Source organism: Coregonus clupeaformis, chromosome 15 (assembly GCF_020615455.1).
Source record: "Coregonus clupeaformis isolate EN_2021a chromosome 15, ASM2061545v1, whole genome shotgun sequence".
Lineage (NCBI taxonomy): Eukaryota > Metazoa > Chordata > Actinopteri > Salmoniformes > Salmonidae > Coregonus > Coregonus clupeaformis.
The window spans coordinates 18,233,799-18,251,486 of NC_059206.1; the positions used below are offsets into that span (position 1 = coordinate 18,233,799).

The following is a 17,688-nucleotide window of genomic DNA, read 5'->3' on the forward strand; positions in this document are numbered from 1 at the left end:
ATATACACAATCAGTTAGGAAAGCAAAGGCTAGCTTTTTCAAACAGAAATTTGCATCCTGTAGCACTAACTCCAAAAAGTTTTGGGACACTGTAAAGTCCATGGAAAATAAAAGCACCTCCTCCCAACTGCCAACTGCACTGAGGCTAGGAAATACTGTCACCACCGATAAATCTACAATAATCGAGAATTTCAACAAGCATTTTGCTACAGCTGGCCATGCTTTCCATCTGGCTACCACTACCCCGGCCACCAGCAACTTGACCATGCCCCCCCCGCCCCCGCTTCTCCTTCACACAAATTCAGACAGCCGATGTTCTGAAAGAGCTGAAAAATCTGGAACCCTACAAATCAGCTGGGCTAGACAATCTGGACCCTTTCTTTCTAAAATTAGCCGCCGAAATTGTCGCAACCACTATTACTAGCCTGTTCAACCTCTCTTTCGTAACGTCTGAGATCCCTAGAGATTGGAAAGCTGCCGCGGTCATCCCCTTCTTCAAAGGGGGTGACACTCTAGATCCAAACTGTTATAGACCTATATCAATCCTGCCCTGCCTTTCGAAAGTATTTGAAAGCCAAGTTAACAGACAGATCACCGACCATTTCGAATCCCACCGTATCTTCTCCGCTATGCAATCCGGTTTCCGAGCTGGTCATGGGTGCACCTCAGCCACGCTCAAGGTCCTAAACGATATTATAAACGCGATCGATAAAAGACAGTACTGCGCAGCCGTCTTCATCGACCTGGCCAAGGCTTTCGACTCTGTCAACCACCGCATTCTTATTGGCAGACTAAATAGCCTTGGTTTCTCTAATGACTGCCTCGCCTGGTTCACCAACTACTTCTCAGATAGAGTTCAATGTGTCAAATCGGAGGGCCTGTTGTCTGGAACTCTGGCAGTCTCTATGGGGGTGCCACAGGGTTCAATTCTCGGGCCGACTCTATTCTCTGTGTATATCAATGATGTCGCTCTTGCTGCTGGTGACGCTCGGATCCACCTCTATGCGGACTACACCATTTTGTATACATCTGGCCCTTTATTGGACACTGTGTTAACAAACCTCCAAACGAGCTTCAACGCCATACAACACTCCTTCCGTAGCCTCCAACTGCTCTTAAACACTAGTAAAACTAAATACATGCTCTTCAATCGAACGCTGCTTGCACCCGCCCACCCGACTAGAATCACTACTCTCGGCGGGTCTGACCTAGAGTATGTGGACAACTACAAATACCTAGGTGTCTGGTTAGACTGTAAACTCTCCTTCCAGACTCACATTAAGCATCTCCAATCAAAAGTTAGATCTAGAATCGGCTTCCTATTTCGCAACAAAGCCTCCTTCACTCATGCTGCCAAACATACCCTCGTAAAACTGACTATCCTACCGATCCTTGACTTCGGCAATGTCATTTACAAAATAGCCTCCAACACTCTACTCAGCAAATTGGATGTAGTCTATCACAGTGCCATCTGTTTTGTCACCAAAGCCGCATATACTACCCACCATTGTGACCTGTACGCTCTTGTTGGCTGGCCCTCACTACATATTAGTCGCCAAACCCACTGGCTCCAGGTCATCTATAAATCACTGCTAGGCAAATCCCCGTCTTATCTTAGCTCACTGGTCACCATAGCAACACCCACCCGTAGTCTGCGCTCCAGCAGGTATATCTCATTGGTCATCCCCAAAGCCAACACCTCCTTTGGCCGCCATTCCTTCCAGTTCTCTGCTGCCAATGACTGGAACAAACTGCAAAAATCTCTGAAGCTGGAGACTCTTATCTCCCTCACTAACTTTAAGCGTCAGTTGTCAGAGCAGCTTACCGATCACTGCACCTGTACACAGCCTTTCTGAAATTAGCCCACCCAACTACCTCATCCCCATATTATTTATTTTGCTAATTTGCACCCCAGTATCTCTATTTGCACATCATCTTTTGCACATCTATCATTCCAGTGTTAATACGAAATTGTAACTATTTTGCACTATGGCCTATTTATTGCCTTACCTCCATAACTTACTACATTCGCACACACTGTATATATATTTTCTGTTGTATTTTTGACTTTATGTTTTGTTTACCCCATATGTAATTCTGTGTTGTTGTTTTTATCGCACTGCTTTGCTTTATATTGGCCAGGTCGCAGTTGTAAATGAGAACTTGTTCTCAACTGGCTTACCTGGTTAAATAAAGGTGAAAAAATAAAAAAAATAAAAAATATCTTTAAGCAACAACTGCTAACACAACTAGTAGGGCTGTCCTTCACTGTCTGACCCTGTACACACAATTTGTTTAAATGTGACAAAATGTGACAAATATTCTCATAAGGGATGGGTCACCAATGGCGATTTTACACTTAATGTCATTGATTAATTAATTCAGTGTCTTTATTTTATTTTATTTTTCTATACTGTCTTCAGCCCCCAGCAAACACCTGTGGAACCTATACACAACAACACAAATGTTAACACAATAATAGTTTGAACTGTATCATTAAATAAGTATCATATATATATATATATATATATATATATATATATATATATATATATATATATATATATATTATATAAGGCATATGTGAATACAGAGAAAGAAACAAATAAGGTATTTTCAGAGAATTTGAAAAAGGCAGAAGCTTCCTAATGAGATTCACAGTAACAGAGACAGAGGGCTCCTACCTGTTGTCACAGTCACAGTGGGACAGGGTGAAGATGATTTTGATGAAGGCTCCGTAGTTGGCCTCGAATGACAGGATGGTGTCCTGACACTGGTCATGCTCCTTGCAGCAAAGACTGTCTGTGCAAATACACCTGTGACCGGAAGTCAGGCAAGAGAGAGTCAGCAAAAGCAACAACAACAACAAGAGACCAGGTTAGGCTAACTGAAATATTGTGAAGCAAAACAGAGGCATAACGAATGGGCACATTAATTATCATCATCAATCCCATTCTAGTTTTAATACCTCATACAATTATAAATTAGATAATATTATTAAAAGGGGAACCAACTCTGAGAAGGGAACACGTTGGATACAACACCAACCACCTACCTAAATTCTCATAGGTTGCCACCTTGTTTCCTGAGCTGCACCAAAGCGTTCCAGGCATGATCACAACCACGTTTTATGCGCAGGTGCACCTACGTCACCAACCTGGAACTATCACCACCGTCTCCAAGAGGATTCTGGAAAGCTGATGACCTGGCATCATCACCATCTTCATCATCAACAACGCTCAGTGCGTGCCTCCTCTTCCCGCTTGTCTGTGCGTTACTCAGAGGCTTCTCCAACCGCTGCGCGCTGGGTAACCGTTGGAGAGCTAACGGAAGCACAAGGGCTTTCCAGTCCAAACAGCAGACTTACATTAAACCGTTCACCAGGACGGTCAGAAAACTCTCCTGTGGAGAGACAAGTAATTATCTGTCGTTCTGCCGCCAGAGCAAGGCAGTTAACCCAGTGTTCCCCGGGCGCCGATCACGTGGATATCGATTAAGGCAGCCCCCCAGCACCTCTGATTCAGAGGGGTTGGGTTAAACGCGAAAGACGCATTCAGTTGTACAACTGACTAGGTATTCCCCTTTCCCGTGTTGTCACTCACTGCGCAGTTTCCCAGTCTATTCTCCCCGACCACACACTGTAGTAGGGGGTAACTGCCCCCCTGTAATTCACATAAAGACCACAAGATATCACCAAATTATTTACCTAACACTTTCCCTGGCTGTCACTGTTCTAGTTGAACAAAAAATGTCCATCACAACTTTTGGAGATATTTCAACAAAACGATTTTGTGGTAAGTTGATCAAATTTTTTGAAAATTTGAAAAGTTGTAGATATATTCGAATGAATTTAGTTCTATAATTTTTTTATATTCAAGTAGGAAAGCCTTAAGATAAATAATCCACTTGTTTAGAGAGAAAAATGTAGATCATTTTTGAGTAAAGTAGTAATATGTTGGATGAGTGTGTTGGGGGCAACTTAATTTCAGTTGTAAATGTTTCAACTTGTGACTGATAGCTTTACAGTTAATGCAAATTTATAGCCTTTTAGCTATTTTATGTCATATAGCTAGATAGCTATCTACGTTTTTAAGAGAGCTTTTCAGTCACAGGTGGGGACAGGATTAGGTGTGAAGCAATGCAAGAGGTGGGCTCATGAGTTGTGCTCCAATTTGACTGGGGATAGCTTTATTTGTGACCTACAGGTACAAATTAGAATAGCAGAGCATTAGAGAGTTGCCACGTCAATGTTAAACTGAGTTAAAGTTATTGTTATTAAATGTTATATTCCAATGTTATTGAATGCTATTATTTATATTCCATTCCAATGAATATTGTTTTAAATGAATTAAAAACAACTATTGAAAACCTTTTGCTCCTGAATGTCATTTTAAAGACTGCTGGGATTTAAAATATTGCATTATTCAAATCATATTTGGTGCAATTGTACATAATGGATTGTATGGAAAAGGAATAACAAAGAAAGAACAAAGAAAATGTATGAGCAGGTGAGTTAAAAAGAGTGCAGATATTAATGGTGACATGGTGACAACACCATTTCACCCCATATTTTATTTAAATCATTAAAATAAGACAACTAGACTTTTAAGTATTACTTACTAAAGAATTTCTAAATAAAACGGATTAAATGAATTTTAACACACTTGTGTGAAACCCTATGCCATAATCTTCTACCGGGGTAACTGCCCCCCCCCTCAATTAATCCATGGGAGGGGGCCAGTTAACCCGGTACTTTCTAAAAAAAAAACATTTCATGAACTGTAGCAATTTAATTCCCTTTATAGTTTATTCGCCTAAGCATGACCTTCATCCACATACCAATTTTTTTCCAAACATTGCTTTTTTGTGTCAGCAATTAGACATTGTTCTTAGGGGGGCTAGTTACCCCCTAGTACCCAACAGGTGGTGGGTTTGTCTGTCCAGTCGGAGGAAGCTGAGATGTGTCTTGCTGTTGGAAATAATTTTAGTCCAGAAACAGAAATCCCACGCGTCGGCAGCAAACTCAGAGACACTGCTGGTAGCCTAGCGGTGAAGTGCGTTGGACCAGAAACAGAAAAGTTGCTGGTTCGAATCCCAGAGCCGACTAGGTGAAAAATCTGTCGACTTGTGCAAGGCACCTCAATCTAAGTGCTTTGGATAAGAGCTTCTGCTAAAATGTCAAATAACGTAGATTTTTTCTGGCACCAATATCAGACCCTTTCCTTCAGTCTACTTTCATTAATATTGACAATTAAATGCACTGTTATTGGTGATGAGATCCAAAAATTTTTTTACAAACACCTGTGTTTTATCAACATTATTCACATAGGTAACCTGAAGTTGCATTATAATTAGGGTACTAGGGGGTAAATAGCAAAATTATCCATGGTATGACCTTTTTAAAACAATTCCATATACAGTGAGGGAAAAAAGTATTTGATCCCCTGCTGATTTTGTAGGTTTGCCCACTGACAAAGAAATGATCAGTCTATAATTTTAATGGTAGGTTTATTTGAACAGTGAGAGACAGAATAACAACAACAAAATCCAGAAAAACGCATGTCAAAAATTTTATAAATTGATTTGCATTTTAATGAGGTAAATAAGTATTTGACCCCCTCTCAATCAGAAAGATTTCTGGCTCCCAGGTGTCTTTTATATAGATAACGAGCTGAGATTAGGAGCACACTCTTAAAGGGAGTTCTCCTAATCTCAGCTTGTTACCTGTATAAAAGACACCTGTCCACAGAAGCAATCAATCAATCAGATTCCAAACTCTCCACCATGGCCAAGACCAAAGATCTCTCCAAGGATGTCAGGGACAAGATTGTAGACCTACACAAGGCTGGAATGGGCTACAAGACCGTCGCCAAGCAGCTTGGTGAGAAGGTGACAACAGTTGGTTCGATTATTCGCAAATGGAAGAAACACAAAATAACTGTCAATCTCCCTTGGCCTGGGGCTCCATGCAAGATCTCACCTCATGGAGTTGCAATGATCATGAGAACGGTGAGGAATCAGCCCAGAACTACACGGGAGGATCTTGTCAATGATCTCTAGGCAGCTGGGACCATAGTCACCAAGAAAACAATTGGTAACACACTACGCCGTGAAGGACTGAAATCCTGCAGCGCCCGCAAGGTCCCCCTGCTCAAGAAAGCATATATACAGGGCCGTCTGAAGTTTGCCAATGAACATCTGAATGATTCAGAGGAGAACTGGGTGAAAGTGTTGTGGTTAGATGAGACCAAAATCGAGCTCTTTGGCATCAACTCAACTCGCCGTGTTTGGAGGAGGAGGAATGCTGCCTATGACCCCAAGAACACCATCCCCACCGTTAAACATGGAGGTGGAAACATTATGCTTTGGGGGTGCTTTTCTGCTAAGGGGACAGGACAACTTCACCGCATCAAAGGGACGATGGACGGGGCCATGTACCGTCAAATCTTGGGTGAGAACCTCCTTCCCTCAGCCAGGGCATTGAAAATGGGTAGTGGATGGGTATTCCAGCATGACAATGACCCAAAACACACGGCCAAGGCAACAAAGGAGTGGCTCAAGAAGAAGCACATTAAGGTCCTGGAGTGGCCTAGCCAGTCTCCAGACCTTAATCCCATAGAAAATCTGTGGAGGGAGCTGAAGGTTCGAGTTGCCAAACGTCAGCCTCGAAACCTTAATGACTTGGAGAAGATCTGCAAAGAGAAGTGGAACAAAATCCCTTCTGAGATGTGTGCAAACCTGGTGGCCAACTACAAGAAACGTCTGACCTCTGTGATTGCCAACAAGGGTTTTGCCACCAAGTACTAAGTAATGTTTTGCAGAGGGGTCAAATACTTATTTCCCTCATTAAAATGCAAATCAATTTATAACATTTTTGACATGCCTTTTTCTGGATTTTTTTGTTGTTATTCTGTCTCTCACTGTTCAAATAAACCTACCATTAAAATTATAGACTGATCATGTCTTTGTCAGTGGGCAAACGTACAAAATCAGCAGGGGATCAAATACTTTTTTCCCTCACTGTAACTTGTCTCGCTGCAGATCACTCAGGTTCCTTCTCTCTCTCTCTCACTCTCTCGCGCGCTCTCTCCTCCAGCAGTGTATTTCACACCCCACTTTCCACTCCTCCACCAATCAAACACACTCACACCATCTTGGCAAGTCACTGTTCAAATAAACCTACCATTAAAATTATAGACTGATCATGTCTTTGTCAGTGGGCAAACGTACAAAATCAGCAGGGGATCAAATACTTTTTTCCCTCACTGTATCTTGTCACCATGTCATTTGATTTAGGTTAAACGTTGGGTAAAAAACAACATGAAATGCCCTTAAGTTTATTCAACGTCATCACATTTATTTGTTTGTTTGAAATTAAGTGGAAAAAACATTGATTCAACCAGTTTTTGCCCAGTGGGTCTGGACCCTAGCCAAAAGATAAAAGCTTTTTAATGTTTCATATCTGATAAGTAGCCTACTGATATTAGCCCATGCAAACGCATTGAATAACAGATTCATTACATGGAACAACAGATAGTCCTCCCCAAAAAATTATGAACATGGTTTTTATAGAACCTTAAAAAATAGTTCTAAATATCACCAAAATGAATCAGCTACCGTTGCAAGACAAATAACCCTTATTTGACACTGTATAGATTATAGAACCATTTGTTTTTAGTGTGTAGAAGAATTGGTGCTATATATGGAACCAAAAAGGGTTCTATGGATCTCTTCATATACGGTGCATTCGGAAAGTATTCAGACCCCTTCCCTTTTTCCACATTGTTATGTTACAGCCTTATTCTAAAATGGATTAAATAAATAAAAATCCTCATCAATCTACACACAATACCCCATAATAACAAAGCGAAAACATCCTTGAGATGTTTCTACAACTTGATTGGAGTCCACCTGTGGTAAATTCAATTGATTGGACATGATTTGGAAAGGCACACACCTGTCTATATAAGGTCCCACAGGTGACAGTGCATGTCAGAGCAAAAGCCAATCCATGAGGTCATAGGAATTGTCCGTAGAGCTCCGAGACAGGATTGTGTTGAGGCACAGATATGGGAAGGGTACCAAAAAATGTCTGCAGCACTCCACCAATCAGGCCTTTATGGTAGAGTGGCCAGACAGAATCCACTCCTCAATAAAAGGCACATGAAAGCCCACTTGGAGTTTTCCAAAAGGCACCTAAAGGACTCTCAGACCATGAGAAACAAGATTATCTGGTCTGATGAAACCAAGATTGAACTCTTTGGCCTAAATGCCAAGCGTCACGTCTGGAGGAAACCTGGCGCCATCCCTACGGTGAAGCATGGTGGTGGCAGCATCAAGCTGTGGGGATGCTTTTCAGTGGCAGGGACTGTGAGACTAGTAAGGTTCGAGGGAAAGATGAACAGAGCAAAGTACAGAGATATCCTTGATGAAAACACTGCCCCAGAGTGCTCAGGACCTCAGACTGGGGCGAAGATTCACCTTCCAACAGGGCAATGACCCTAAGCACATAGCCAAGACAACGCAGGAGTGGCTTCGGGACAAGTCTCTGAATGTCCTTGAGTGGCCCAGCCAGAGTCCGGACTTGAACCCGATCGAACATCTCTGGAGACCTGAAAATAGCTGTGCAGCGACGCTCCCCATCCAACCTGAAAGAGCTTGAGAGGATCTGCAGAGAAGAATGGGAGAAACTCCCCAAATACAGGTGTGCCAAGCTTGTAGCGTCATACCTAAGAAGACTCGAGGCTGTAATCGCTGCCTAAGGTGCTTCAACAAAGTACTGAGTAAAGGGTCTGAATACTTATTGTAAATGTGATATTTCCGTTTTTTATTTTAAATACATTTTGAAAAAAATGTTTTGTTTTGTCATTATGGGGTATTGTGTGTAGATTGATGAGGGGGAAAACAATTCAATCATTCATGTTAGAATAAGGCTGTAACGTTATAAAATGCGAAAAAAGTCAAGGGGTCTGAATACTTTCCGAATTTACTGTATGGCCCACAAAAAGGTTCTACTGTATAGAGAACACTAAGCAACCTTTTTTTGCAGTGGATGATGGTATCGCCTATACCGCAAGGTGCACAGTGGAGTTCAAGTCTAAAGTGACAGATGTCTGATCCTTCAGGGGCCAACAGGGCCGTGAACTTTCACCCACTTGGAGAAGAAGAAGAGAAGAGATTCAATACTATGTCTAGCAAGAGAGCCAAAGTCCATCTGTCTCCCACTGCTTGTCTACTCGGACCCCTAGTTCACAAACCTCACCTGATTCATAACCTCACCTGATTCACAACCTCACCTGATTCACAACCTCACCTGATTCATAACCTCACCTGATTCACAACTTCACCTGATTCACAACTTCACCTGATTCACAACCTCACCTGATTCATAACCTCACCTGATTCATAACATCACCTGATTCATAACTTCACCTGATTCACAACTTCACCTGATTCACAACTTCACCTGATTCACACAAAGAGCCTTCCATGTCACATATGCTGCTATACAATGAAGGAATTTCACAGAATGTTTATGCATTAACCATTTTTATTCTCTCTCAATATTATGATAACAGTGGCAGAAGGCAAATACTGTACATAATGTGTATGTAATATAGCCACAAAACATTTGCACATTTATACTGTACTTGAAAATAAAATTGATATTCTAGTTAATTTCAACAGACCTTTACAGTATCATATTTTATTTTACTTTGCATTATTGTTTAACATACGCTATTAAATATAATTTCACATTTGAGAATATCTAGCAATCAAACCTACTACAGATCAATGTATACGTCATAGGATCAAGACAGGGCTCACGCTCAGCATGTATTTTGTGCGCATTTGTTATATGTCTGTCACAGTAAGATGCAGTGCAGTGCAATATACCCATGTCTACAGAATTATTTAGTATTTCATCAGGCTTGGAGTAATTTCTTTGTTCTACGAGAGAGCGGGAGAGAGAGAGAGAGAGAGAGAGAGAGAGAGAGAGAGAGAGAGAGAGAGAGAGAGAGTGTGTGTGAGAGAGGAGAGAGAAAGAGAGAAAAATATCTAAATCAGTGCATTCCAGGTTTCTATGATATCCCATGGTTCTTAGAAGAGCTAATGCTTCAATAACATATTTTTTTTATTATTTTTTATTAATTTTTAATATTTTTCTTTTTTTTTTTTTTTTTTGTCATTTAGCAGATGCTCTTATCCAGAGCGACTTACAGGAGCAATTAGGGTTAAGTGCCTTGCTCAAGGGCACATCGACAGATTTTTCACCTAGTTGGCTCGGGGATTAGAACCAGCGACCTTTCGGTTACTGGCACAACGCTCTTACCCACTAAGCTACCTGCCGCCCCGATAACATGACATGTTATCAACATAAACAGCTAATACTAATGATGTAAACATCTTTATACATAAATAACATCAATATATGTTCTGTAACATCCATCATATGCTCCTTTTAACAAACTGTTTGTACATACAGTACCACAACTGAAGATTATGCTTTGGCAGAGCAAACACTAGTACCCTGCAGTTACGGTATAGAAGTATAGAACACAGATTATGACCATGCCATAAGAGCACAGTATAGAAGTATAGAACACAGATTATGACCATGCCATAAGAGCACAGTATAGAAGTATAGAACACAGATTATGACCATGTCATAAGAGCACAGCATAGAAATATAGAACACAGATTATTTATGACCATGCCATAACACTGTACAGCACAATCCAGGGTGGTGGTCAGAGATGATGTCATCTACATAATGTTCTCTATATAATGTCTATGGTAAGAGAAGAGGAGGGAAATTCCTTGCGTTGAGACTGAGGTAGGGAAGGACAGTGTAGCAACACATTATTTAACAACAATCTCAAGGTATTTTTCAAATCATAATTTAGCACCCTATTTATTCAAATCTTGGTTTTAGGGATAAGTGAAAGAGGTTACTTTCCCCCAGAAGCAGTAGAGCATGCTTGAAGTACAGGATATATTGTGTTGCAGTTTATTTTTGTTTCACTGCAAACACTGTGTTGATGAGTACATGCATCCAATAAGCATTCTGTCAGCACAAGAAGAATGAAGTTGTAAAAATAGTGATGCCCTTAATTTGTTGCTAATTCAGGTTCACATTACTAAAAGTAGGAAGACCTAGAATGGAAGACAAAATAATATATTTGAGAGGAAGATAGAAACAGCCTGGGGTGGATGAACCTAGGGAAGAGGAGAAGGGAGCAAGAGGAGAAAGAGGGAGGAAGAAGAGGTAATGTCTTAGTCATGTCTTAGTCATCCGTGTCTTTAACGTTGTTGTCATTTAGGAGGACGTGCCAGCGCTCAATCTTCTTGTCTTTGTTCTTGAGACATTCGTACCAGTGCTTCAGACATTCCCCCTTGGCTGTGATGCCCAGCTGGCACCCTCCTGAAGGGGGAGATTTTTAAGTATTACTTTGGTCGGCTTTAAAAGTACACAATATAGTTTGCTAAACATTAAAAGTACATTCATTCTGCCATCGTAACTGAACTCCCCAATGAAATCGTTGGATTTCTCAACGGACCAATGAAAATGCTGAATGTGCCCATGTCGTAGTCCCAACTCACCAATGAAATCGTTGGATGTTCCCATGTCATAGTCCCAGACTGAGATGTCCAGGCTCTTCTTGGCCAGCTCACCATGTTTGATCTCATAGCTGAACTCCTGCAACACAACTTCAGCAATCACACTCCATGCTCAGTACATAGACACAGACTGCCATTAGACTCTGTATTAATAAAACAATGGTCTGGAACCTGATATTGTGTTGTTATAGATATATATGAGGGGACACTAACCTCGTTGAACTCTGGGTTGAGTGTCTTCTTCTTGATCTGGGTCTTGTTCTTGGCTTTCTTCCCCATGTCTGGTTTCAGGAAGCTGCAGGTCACAATCACAGGAGAGAGAATCAATCCACAATCAATCAATCAACCAACCAATCAATCTACGCATCTGTCCATTCACCCGTCCATCCGTTCATCAAATGTTTAAGGCTGTAGGACAGGGTCATAGAAGAGGAAGGTGAACATCAGCAGTCATGTTCAGAGGTAGTTATATATACACAGACAGAGAGAAAGTGCCTGGTATGGCAACTGCTCGGCCTCCGACCGCAAGGCACTACAGAGGGTAGTGCGTACAACCCAGTACATCACTGGGGTCAAGCTTCCTGCCATCCAGGACCTCTATACCAGGCAGTGTCAGAGGAAGGCCCTAAGAATTGTCAAAGACTCCAGCCACCCTAGTCATAGACTGTTCTCTCTGCTACCGCACAGCAAGCGGTACCGGAGTGCCAAGTCTAGGTCCAAGAGGCTTCTAAGCAGCTTCTACCCCCAAGCCAAGACTCCTGAACATCTAATAAAATGGCTACCCAGACTATTTGCATTGCCCCCCACCCCAACTCTGTTTATTATCTATGCATAGTCACTTTAATAACTCTACCTACATTTACATATTACCTCAATTACCTCGACTAACCAGCCCCCACACATTGACTCGGTTACTTTTATTTCGTATTATTTTATATTCTATTTTTTTGTGTGAATTTTTTTGGTATTCTTTCTTAAAACTGCATTGTTGGTTAAGGGCTTGTAAGTAAGCATTTCACTGTAAGGTCTACACCTGTTGTATTCAGCGCATGTGACAAATACAATTTGATTTGACAGACAGACAGACAGAGCAGACAGGCAGACAGACAGACAGACAGACAGACAGACAGACAGACAGACAGACAGACAGACAGACAGACAGACAGACAGACAGACAGACAGACAGACAGACAGACAGACAGACAGACAGACAGACAGACAGACAGACAGACAGACAGACAGACAGACAGACAGACAGACAGACAGACAGACAGACAGACAGACAGACAGACAGACAGACAGACAGACAGACAGACAGACAGATAGATAGATAGATAGATAGATAGATAGATAGATAGATAGATAGATAGATAGATAGATAATGTAGCTAGATTAGTAGAACACGTACATCTTGACGAAGGGGTCTGAGTATCCATTAGAGTCCATAGCTGCCAGGTGAGCACAGCGCACCACTCCCACTATCAGACGACCCTGCTGGGTACTGTAGGTTAGAGAGACCAGGATACGACCCCTTTCCTCTGCTTCATCCTCCTTTACCTGTAGGACACACACACGCAGGCAGGCACACAAATGTACACACACACAAGAAGATTTACAAGTAGATTTACATCCACTACGATAATAATCTTTCCATAGAGATTTACATATCAAAGATTTCGGAAAGTATTCAGACCCCATGACTTTTTCCACATTTTGTTACGTTACAGCCTTATTTTTAAATGGATTTTTTTTTTTTTTACACTCATCGATTTACACACAATACCCCATAATGACAAAGCAAAAACAGGTTTAGACATTTTTGCAAATGTTTTAAAAATAAATAATGGAAATAATACATTTACATAAGTATTCAGACCCTTTACTCAGTACTTTGTTGAAGCACCTTTGGCAGTGATTACAGCCTCAAGTCTTCTTGGGTATGACGCTACAAGCTTGGCACACCTATATTTGGGGAGTTTCTCCCATTCTTCTCTGCAGATCCTCTCAAGCTCTGTCAGATTGGATGGGGAGCGTCGCTGCACAGTTATTTTCAAGGTCTCTCCATAGATGTTCGATCGGGTTCAAGTCCAGGCTCTGGCTGGGCCACTCAAGGACATTCAGAGACTTGTCCCGAAGCCACTCCTGCGTTGTCTTGGCTGTGTGCTTAGGGTCGTTGTCCTGTAGGAAGGTGAACCTTCGCCCAAGTCTTGGTCCTGAGCGCTCTGGAGCAGGATTTCATCAAGGATCTCTCTGTACTTTGCTCCATTCATCTTTGCCTCAATCCTGACTAGTCTCCCAGTCCCTGCTGCTGAAAAACATCCCAGCAGGATGCTGCCACCACCATGCTTCACCTTAGGGATAGTGCCAGGTGTCCTCCAGACGTGCTGCTTTGCATTCAGGCCAAAGAGTTCAATCTTGGTTTCATCAGACCAGAGAATCTTGTTTCTCATGGTCTAAGAGTCCTTTATGTGCATTTTGACAAACTCCATGCAGGCTGTCATGTGCCTTTTACTGAGGAGTGGCTTCCGTCTGGCCACTCTACCATAAAGGCCTGATTGGTGGAGTGCTGCAGAGATGGTTGTCCTTCTGGAATGTTCTCCCATCTCCACAGAGGAACTCTGGAGCTCTGTCAGAGTGACCATCGGGTTCTTGGTCACCTCCCTGACCAAGTCCCTTCTCCCCCGATTGCTCAGTTTGGCAACGCGGCCAGCTCTAGGAAGAGTCTTGATAGTTCCAAACTTCTTCCATTTAAGAATAATGGAGGCCACTGTGTTCTTGGGGACCTTCAATGCTGCAGAATTGTTTTGGTACCCTTCCCAAGATCTGTACCTCGACACAATTCCTACGACCTCATGGCTTGGTTTTTGCTCTGACATGCACTGTCAACTGGGGGACCTTACATAGACAGGTGTGTGTCTATCCAAATCATGTCCAATCAATTGAATTTACCACAGGTGGACTCCAATCAAGTTGTAGAAACATCTCAAGGATTATCAATGGAAACAGGATGCACCTGAGCTCAATTTCGAATCTCATAGCAAAGGGTCTGAATACTTATGTAAATAAGGTATTTCTGTTTTAAATTTTTAATAAATTAGCAAAATAATAATAATAATGTATTCCATTTTAGAATAAGGCTGTAACATAACAAAATGTGGAAAAAGTCAAGGGGTCTGAATACTTTCCGAATGCACTGTATGTATATAATCTCTCCACTACTGGTCATGTACTGTATGTTTAATCCATGTTAGAGTACATGATAATATCATGGCTTACACATACAGTGCCATCAGAAAGTACTCACACCCCTTGACTTTTTCCACATTTTGTTGTGTTACAACCTGATTTCAAAATGGATTAAATTGAGATTTTATGTCACTGGCCTACACACAATATCCTGTCAAAGTTTTTACAAATTAATTACAAATGAAAAGCTTAAATGTCTTCAGTCAATAAGTATTCAACCCCTTTGTTATGGCAAGCCTAAATAAGTTCAGGAGTAAAAATATGCTTAAGAAGTCACGTTGCATGAAGTTCCTAAATGTAGTCCCGTGTAGCTCAGTTGGTAGAGCATGGCGTTTGCAACGCCAGGGTTGTGGGTTCGTTTCCCACGGGGGCCAATATGAAAATGTATGCACTCACTAACTGTAAGTCGCTCTGGATAAGAGCGTCTGCTAAATGACTAAAATGTAAATTAGTGTAATAATCGTGTTTAACATCATTTTTGAATGACTACCTCATCTCTGTACCCCACACATACAATCTGTAAGGTCCCTCAGGGAGGTTTTCCAATGCCTTGCATAGAAGTGCACCTATTGGTAGATGGGTAAAAACAAAGAAAAGCAGACATCAAATATGCCTTTGAGCATGGTGAAGTTATTAATTACACTTTGGATGGTGTACCAATACACCCAGTCACTACAAAGATACAGGCGTCCTTCCTAACTCAGTTGCCGGAGAGGAAGGAAACCGCTCAGGGATTTCACAATGAGGCCAATGGTGACTTTAAAACCAGTAGAGGCTCCTCAGAGGAGGAAGGGGAGGACCATCCTGCTCAGTGAATTTCATAAAAATAGTGACACAAAAAGTCATCATTTTTAGATCAAACTATACTAAATATATTAATGTCACCAAATAATTGATTAAAACACACTGTTTTGCAATGAAGGTCTACAGTAGCCTCAACAGCACTCTGTAGGGTAGCACCATGGTATAGCTGGAGGACAGCTACACTATATGACCAAAAGTATGTGGGCACCTGCTCGTCGAACATCTCATTCCAAAACCATGGGCATTAATACGGAGTTGGTCCCCCCTTTGCTGCTATAACAGCCTCCACTCTTCTGGGAAGGCTTTCCACTAGATGTTGGAACATTACTGCGGGGACTTACTCGGCGGTCCCGTTCTGTGAGCTTGTGTGGCCTACCACTTTGCGGCTGAGCCGTTGTTGCTCCTTACAGTTGACCGTGGCAGCACTAGCAGGGCAGAAATTTGACGAACTGAGTTGTTGGAAAGTTGGCATCCTATGACAGTGCCACGTTGATAGTCACTGAGCTCTTCAGTAAGGCCATTCTACTGACAATGTTTGTCTATGGAGATTGCATGGCTGTGTACTCGATTTTATACACCTGTCAGCAATGGGTGTGGCTGAAATAGCTGAATACACTAATTTGAAGGGGTGTATATATAGTGTACTTTCCGTCCTCCTCTGGGTACATTGACTTCAATACGAACCTAGGAGGCTCATGGTTCCCCTTTCATAGACTTACACAGTTATTATGACAACTTCCGGAGGATGTCCTCCAACATATCAGAGCTCTTACAGCATGAACTGGCATGTTGTCCACCCAATCAAGGGATCACAGAATGAATCTAGTACTGAAAGCATAAGCTACAGCTAGCTAGCACTGTAGTCCACAAGCGAAGGGAAAAGGTGAGAGGAGGAGAGCACGTAGATGCAAGAAGGAATTATACAACAAGCAAAATGATCATGCTGTTTGTATGTGGCTGCTATCAAAGTGAACTGTGTTTGTGTGTGATCAGGGGTGTATTCATTCTGCCGATTCTGTTGAAAAACGTTTGTAGTATCTGAACAGTTTATAATTTTGGCTGACGTTTGCAAATGGTGTGTTAGATGAACTTTACTTTGCCTTGCTGAAACATCTGGAAAGCATTACTATAGGGGCCCCCTGAAACAGAGGAGACTTGGATATGTGGAAGCCAGGGATTGGTCTATTCAAAACACCCATATTATGTTACATAGGATAAATACCATGTTTGAACAAAGGACTGGGAGAATAATCATTTTTAGATTGGGTTAGTTGTTCTCCGGATTTCTGCAGAAATATGTAAATTGACGCTGGAACCTTTGATATAATTGTTAGATTAATTTGTATTTTAAGAATAATGACTAAAGGATTTCACCCCAAATACCGTATAAATGTGTAAACTGTGTTAGAATTATCAACCCACTAACAGAGGGGGGCGGGACTAAACATTCCAGGGTGAAGGAGAAAGGTGGAAACTGTTTAAGAAAGCCTCCTAAAGGTGGGCGGAGCAAAGTGCCTTTGTGTGTCAAGAGGTATAAAACAGAAGTGTATGGGTTTTGGCGCCAGAGCTCCTATGAATAAAAATACAGATCATTCTTGCTGGTTGTGGACCTTGAATCATTTATGATTAAAACCAGAGCCTTACAACCTCTGGTAATGATTCAAGCTTAGGTTGAATTAGAGATAGACATTCTCTTAACAATAATAAACCTTTATAATCAGGTACAGTGTCAGCGGATTTCTTGTCTACACAGCATATCAGCATCGTTGTCTCGACAACACATTAATTGGCGACGAGGATTTGGGACGAGTTGCGTCTTTTCTCAGCGTTTCATTCATGGGCTACGAGCTGACTCCCGCTAAAGAGGCTGACAGATAAGGTGAGCTTTCTCACAACTTTGGGCGCTGGTCAGTTCGTGTGGCTGTGTGTGTGCGTTGAGGGGATGTACCGTTAAAGAACTTGTGTGTGCGCCTTGCTGTTATTTGCTGTGGGATGACAATCCGTTCTAAATTTCGA

General features: G+C 41.8%; 1 protein-coding gene and 1 long non-coding RNA gene across 2 annotated transcripts in view; both read right to left on the reverse strand.

Moving 5' to 3' along the window:
* LOC121583249 overlaps positions 1 to 3,366 on the reverse strand; it is a 3,833-nt gene extending 467 nt beyond the window's left edge. The window contains exons 1-2 of the long non-coding RNA XR_006003471.1: positions 3,056 to 3,366; positions 2,685 to 2,816 (exon numbers count right to left, since the gene is read on the reverse strand). This is a non-coding gene — a long non-coding RNA (uncharacterized LOC121583249). The remainder of the gene's footprint in view (positions 1 to 2,684; positions 2,817 to 3,055) is intronic.
* A 6,923-nt stretch (positions 3,367 to 10,289) lies between these two features.
* LOC121582241 (rabphilin-3A-like) overlaps positions 10,290 to 17,688 on the reverse strand; it is a 54,201-nt gene continuing 46,802 nt past the window's right edge. Inside the window, exons 13-16 of the mRNA XM_041897914.1 lie at positions 13,031 to 13,179; positions 11,836 to 11,917; positions 11,605 to 11,701; positions 10,290 to 11,425 (exon numbers count right to left, since the gene is read on the reverse strand). Of these exons, the coding sequence (XP_041753848.1) occupies positions 11,289 to 11,425; positions 11,605 to 11,701; positions 11,836 to 11,917; positions 13,031 to 13,179 (465 nt within the window). The 3' untranslated portion in view covers positions 10,290 to 11,288. The remainder of the gene's footprint in view (positions 11,426 to 11,604; positions 11,702 to 11,835; positions 11,918 to 13,030; positions 13,180 to 17,688) is intronic.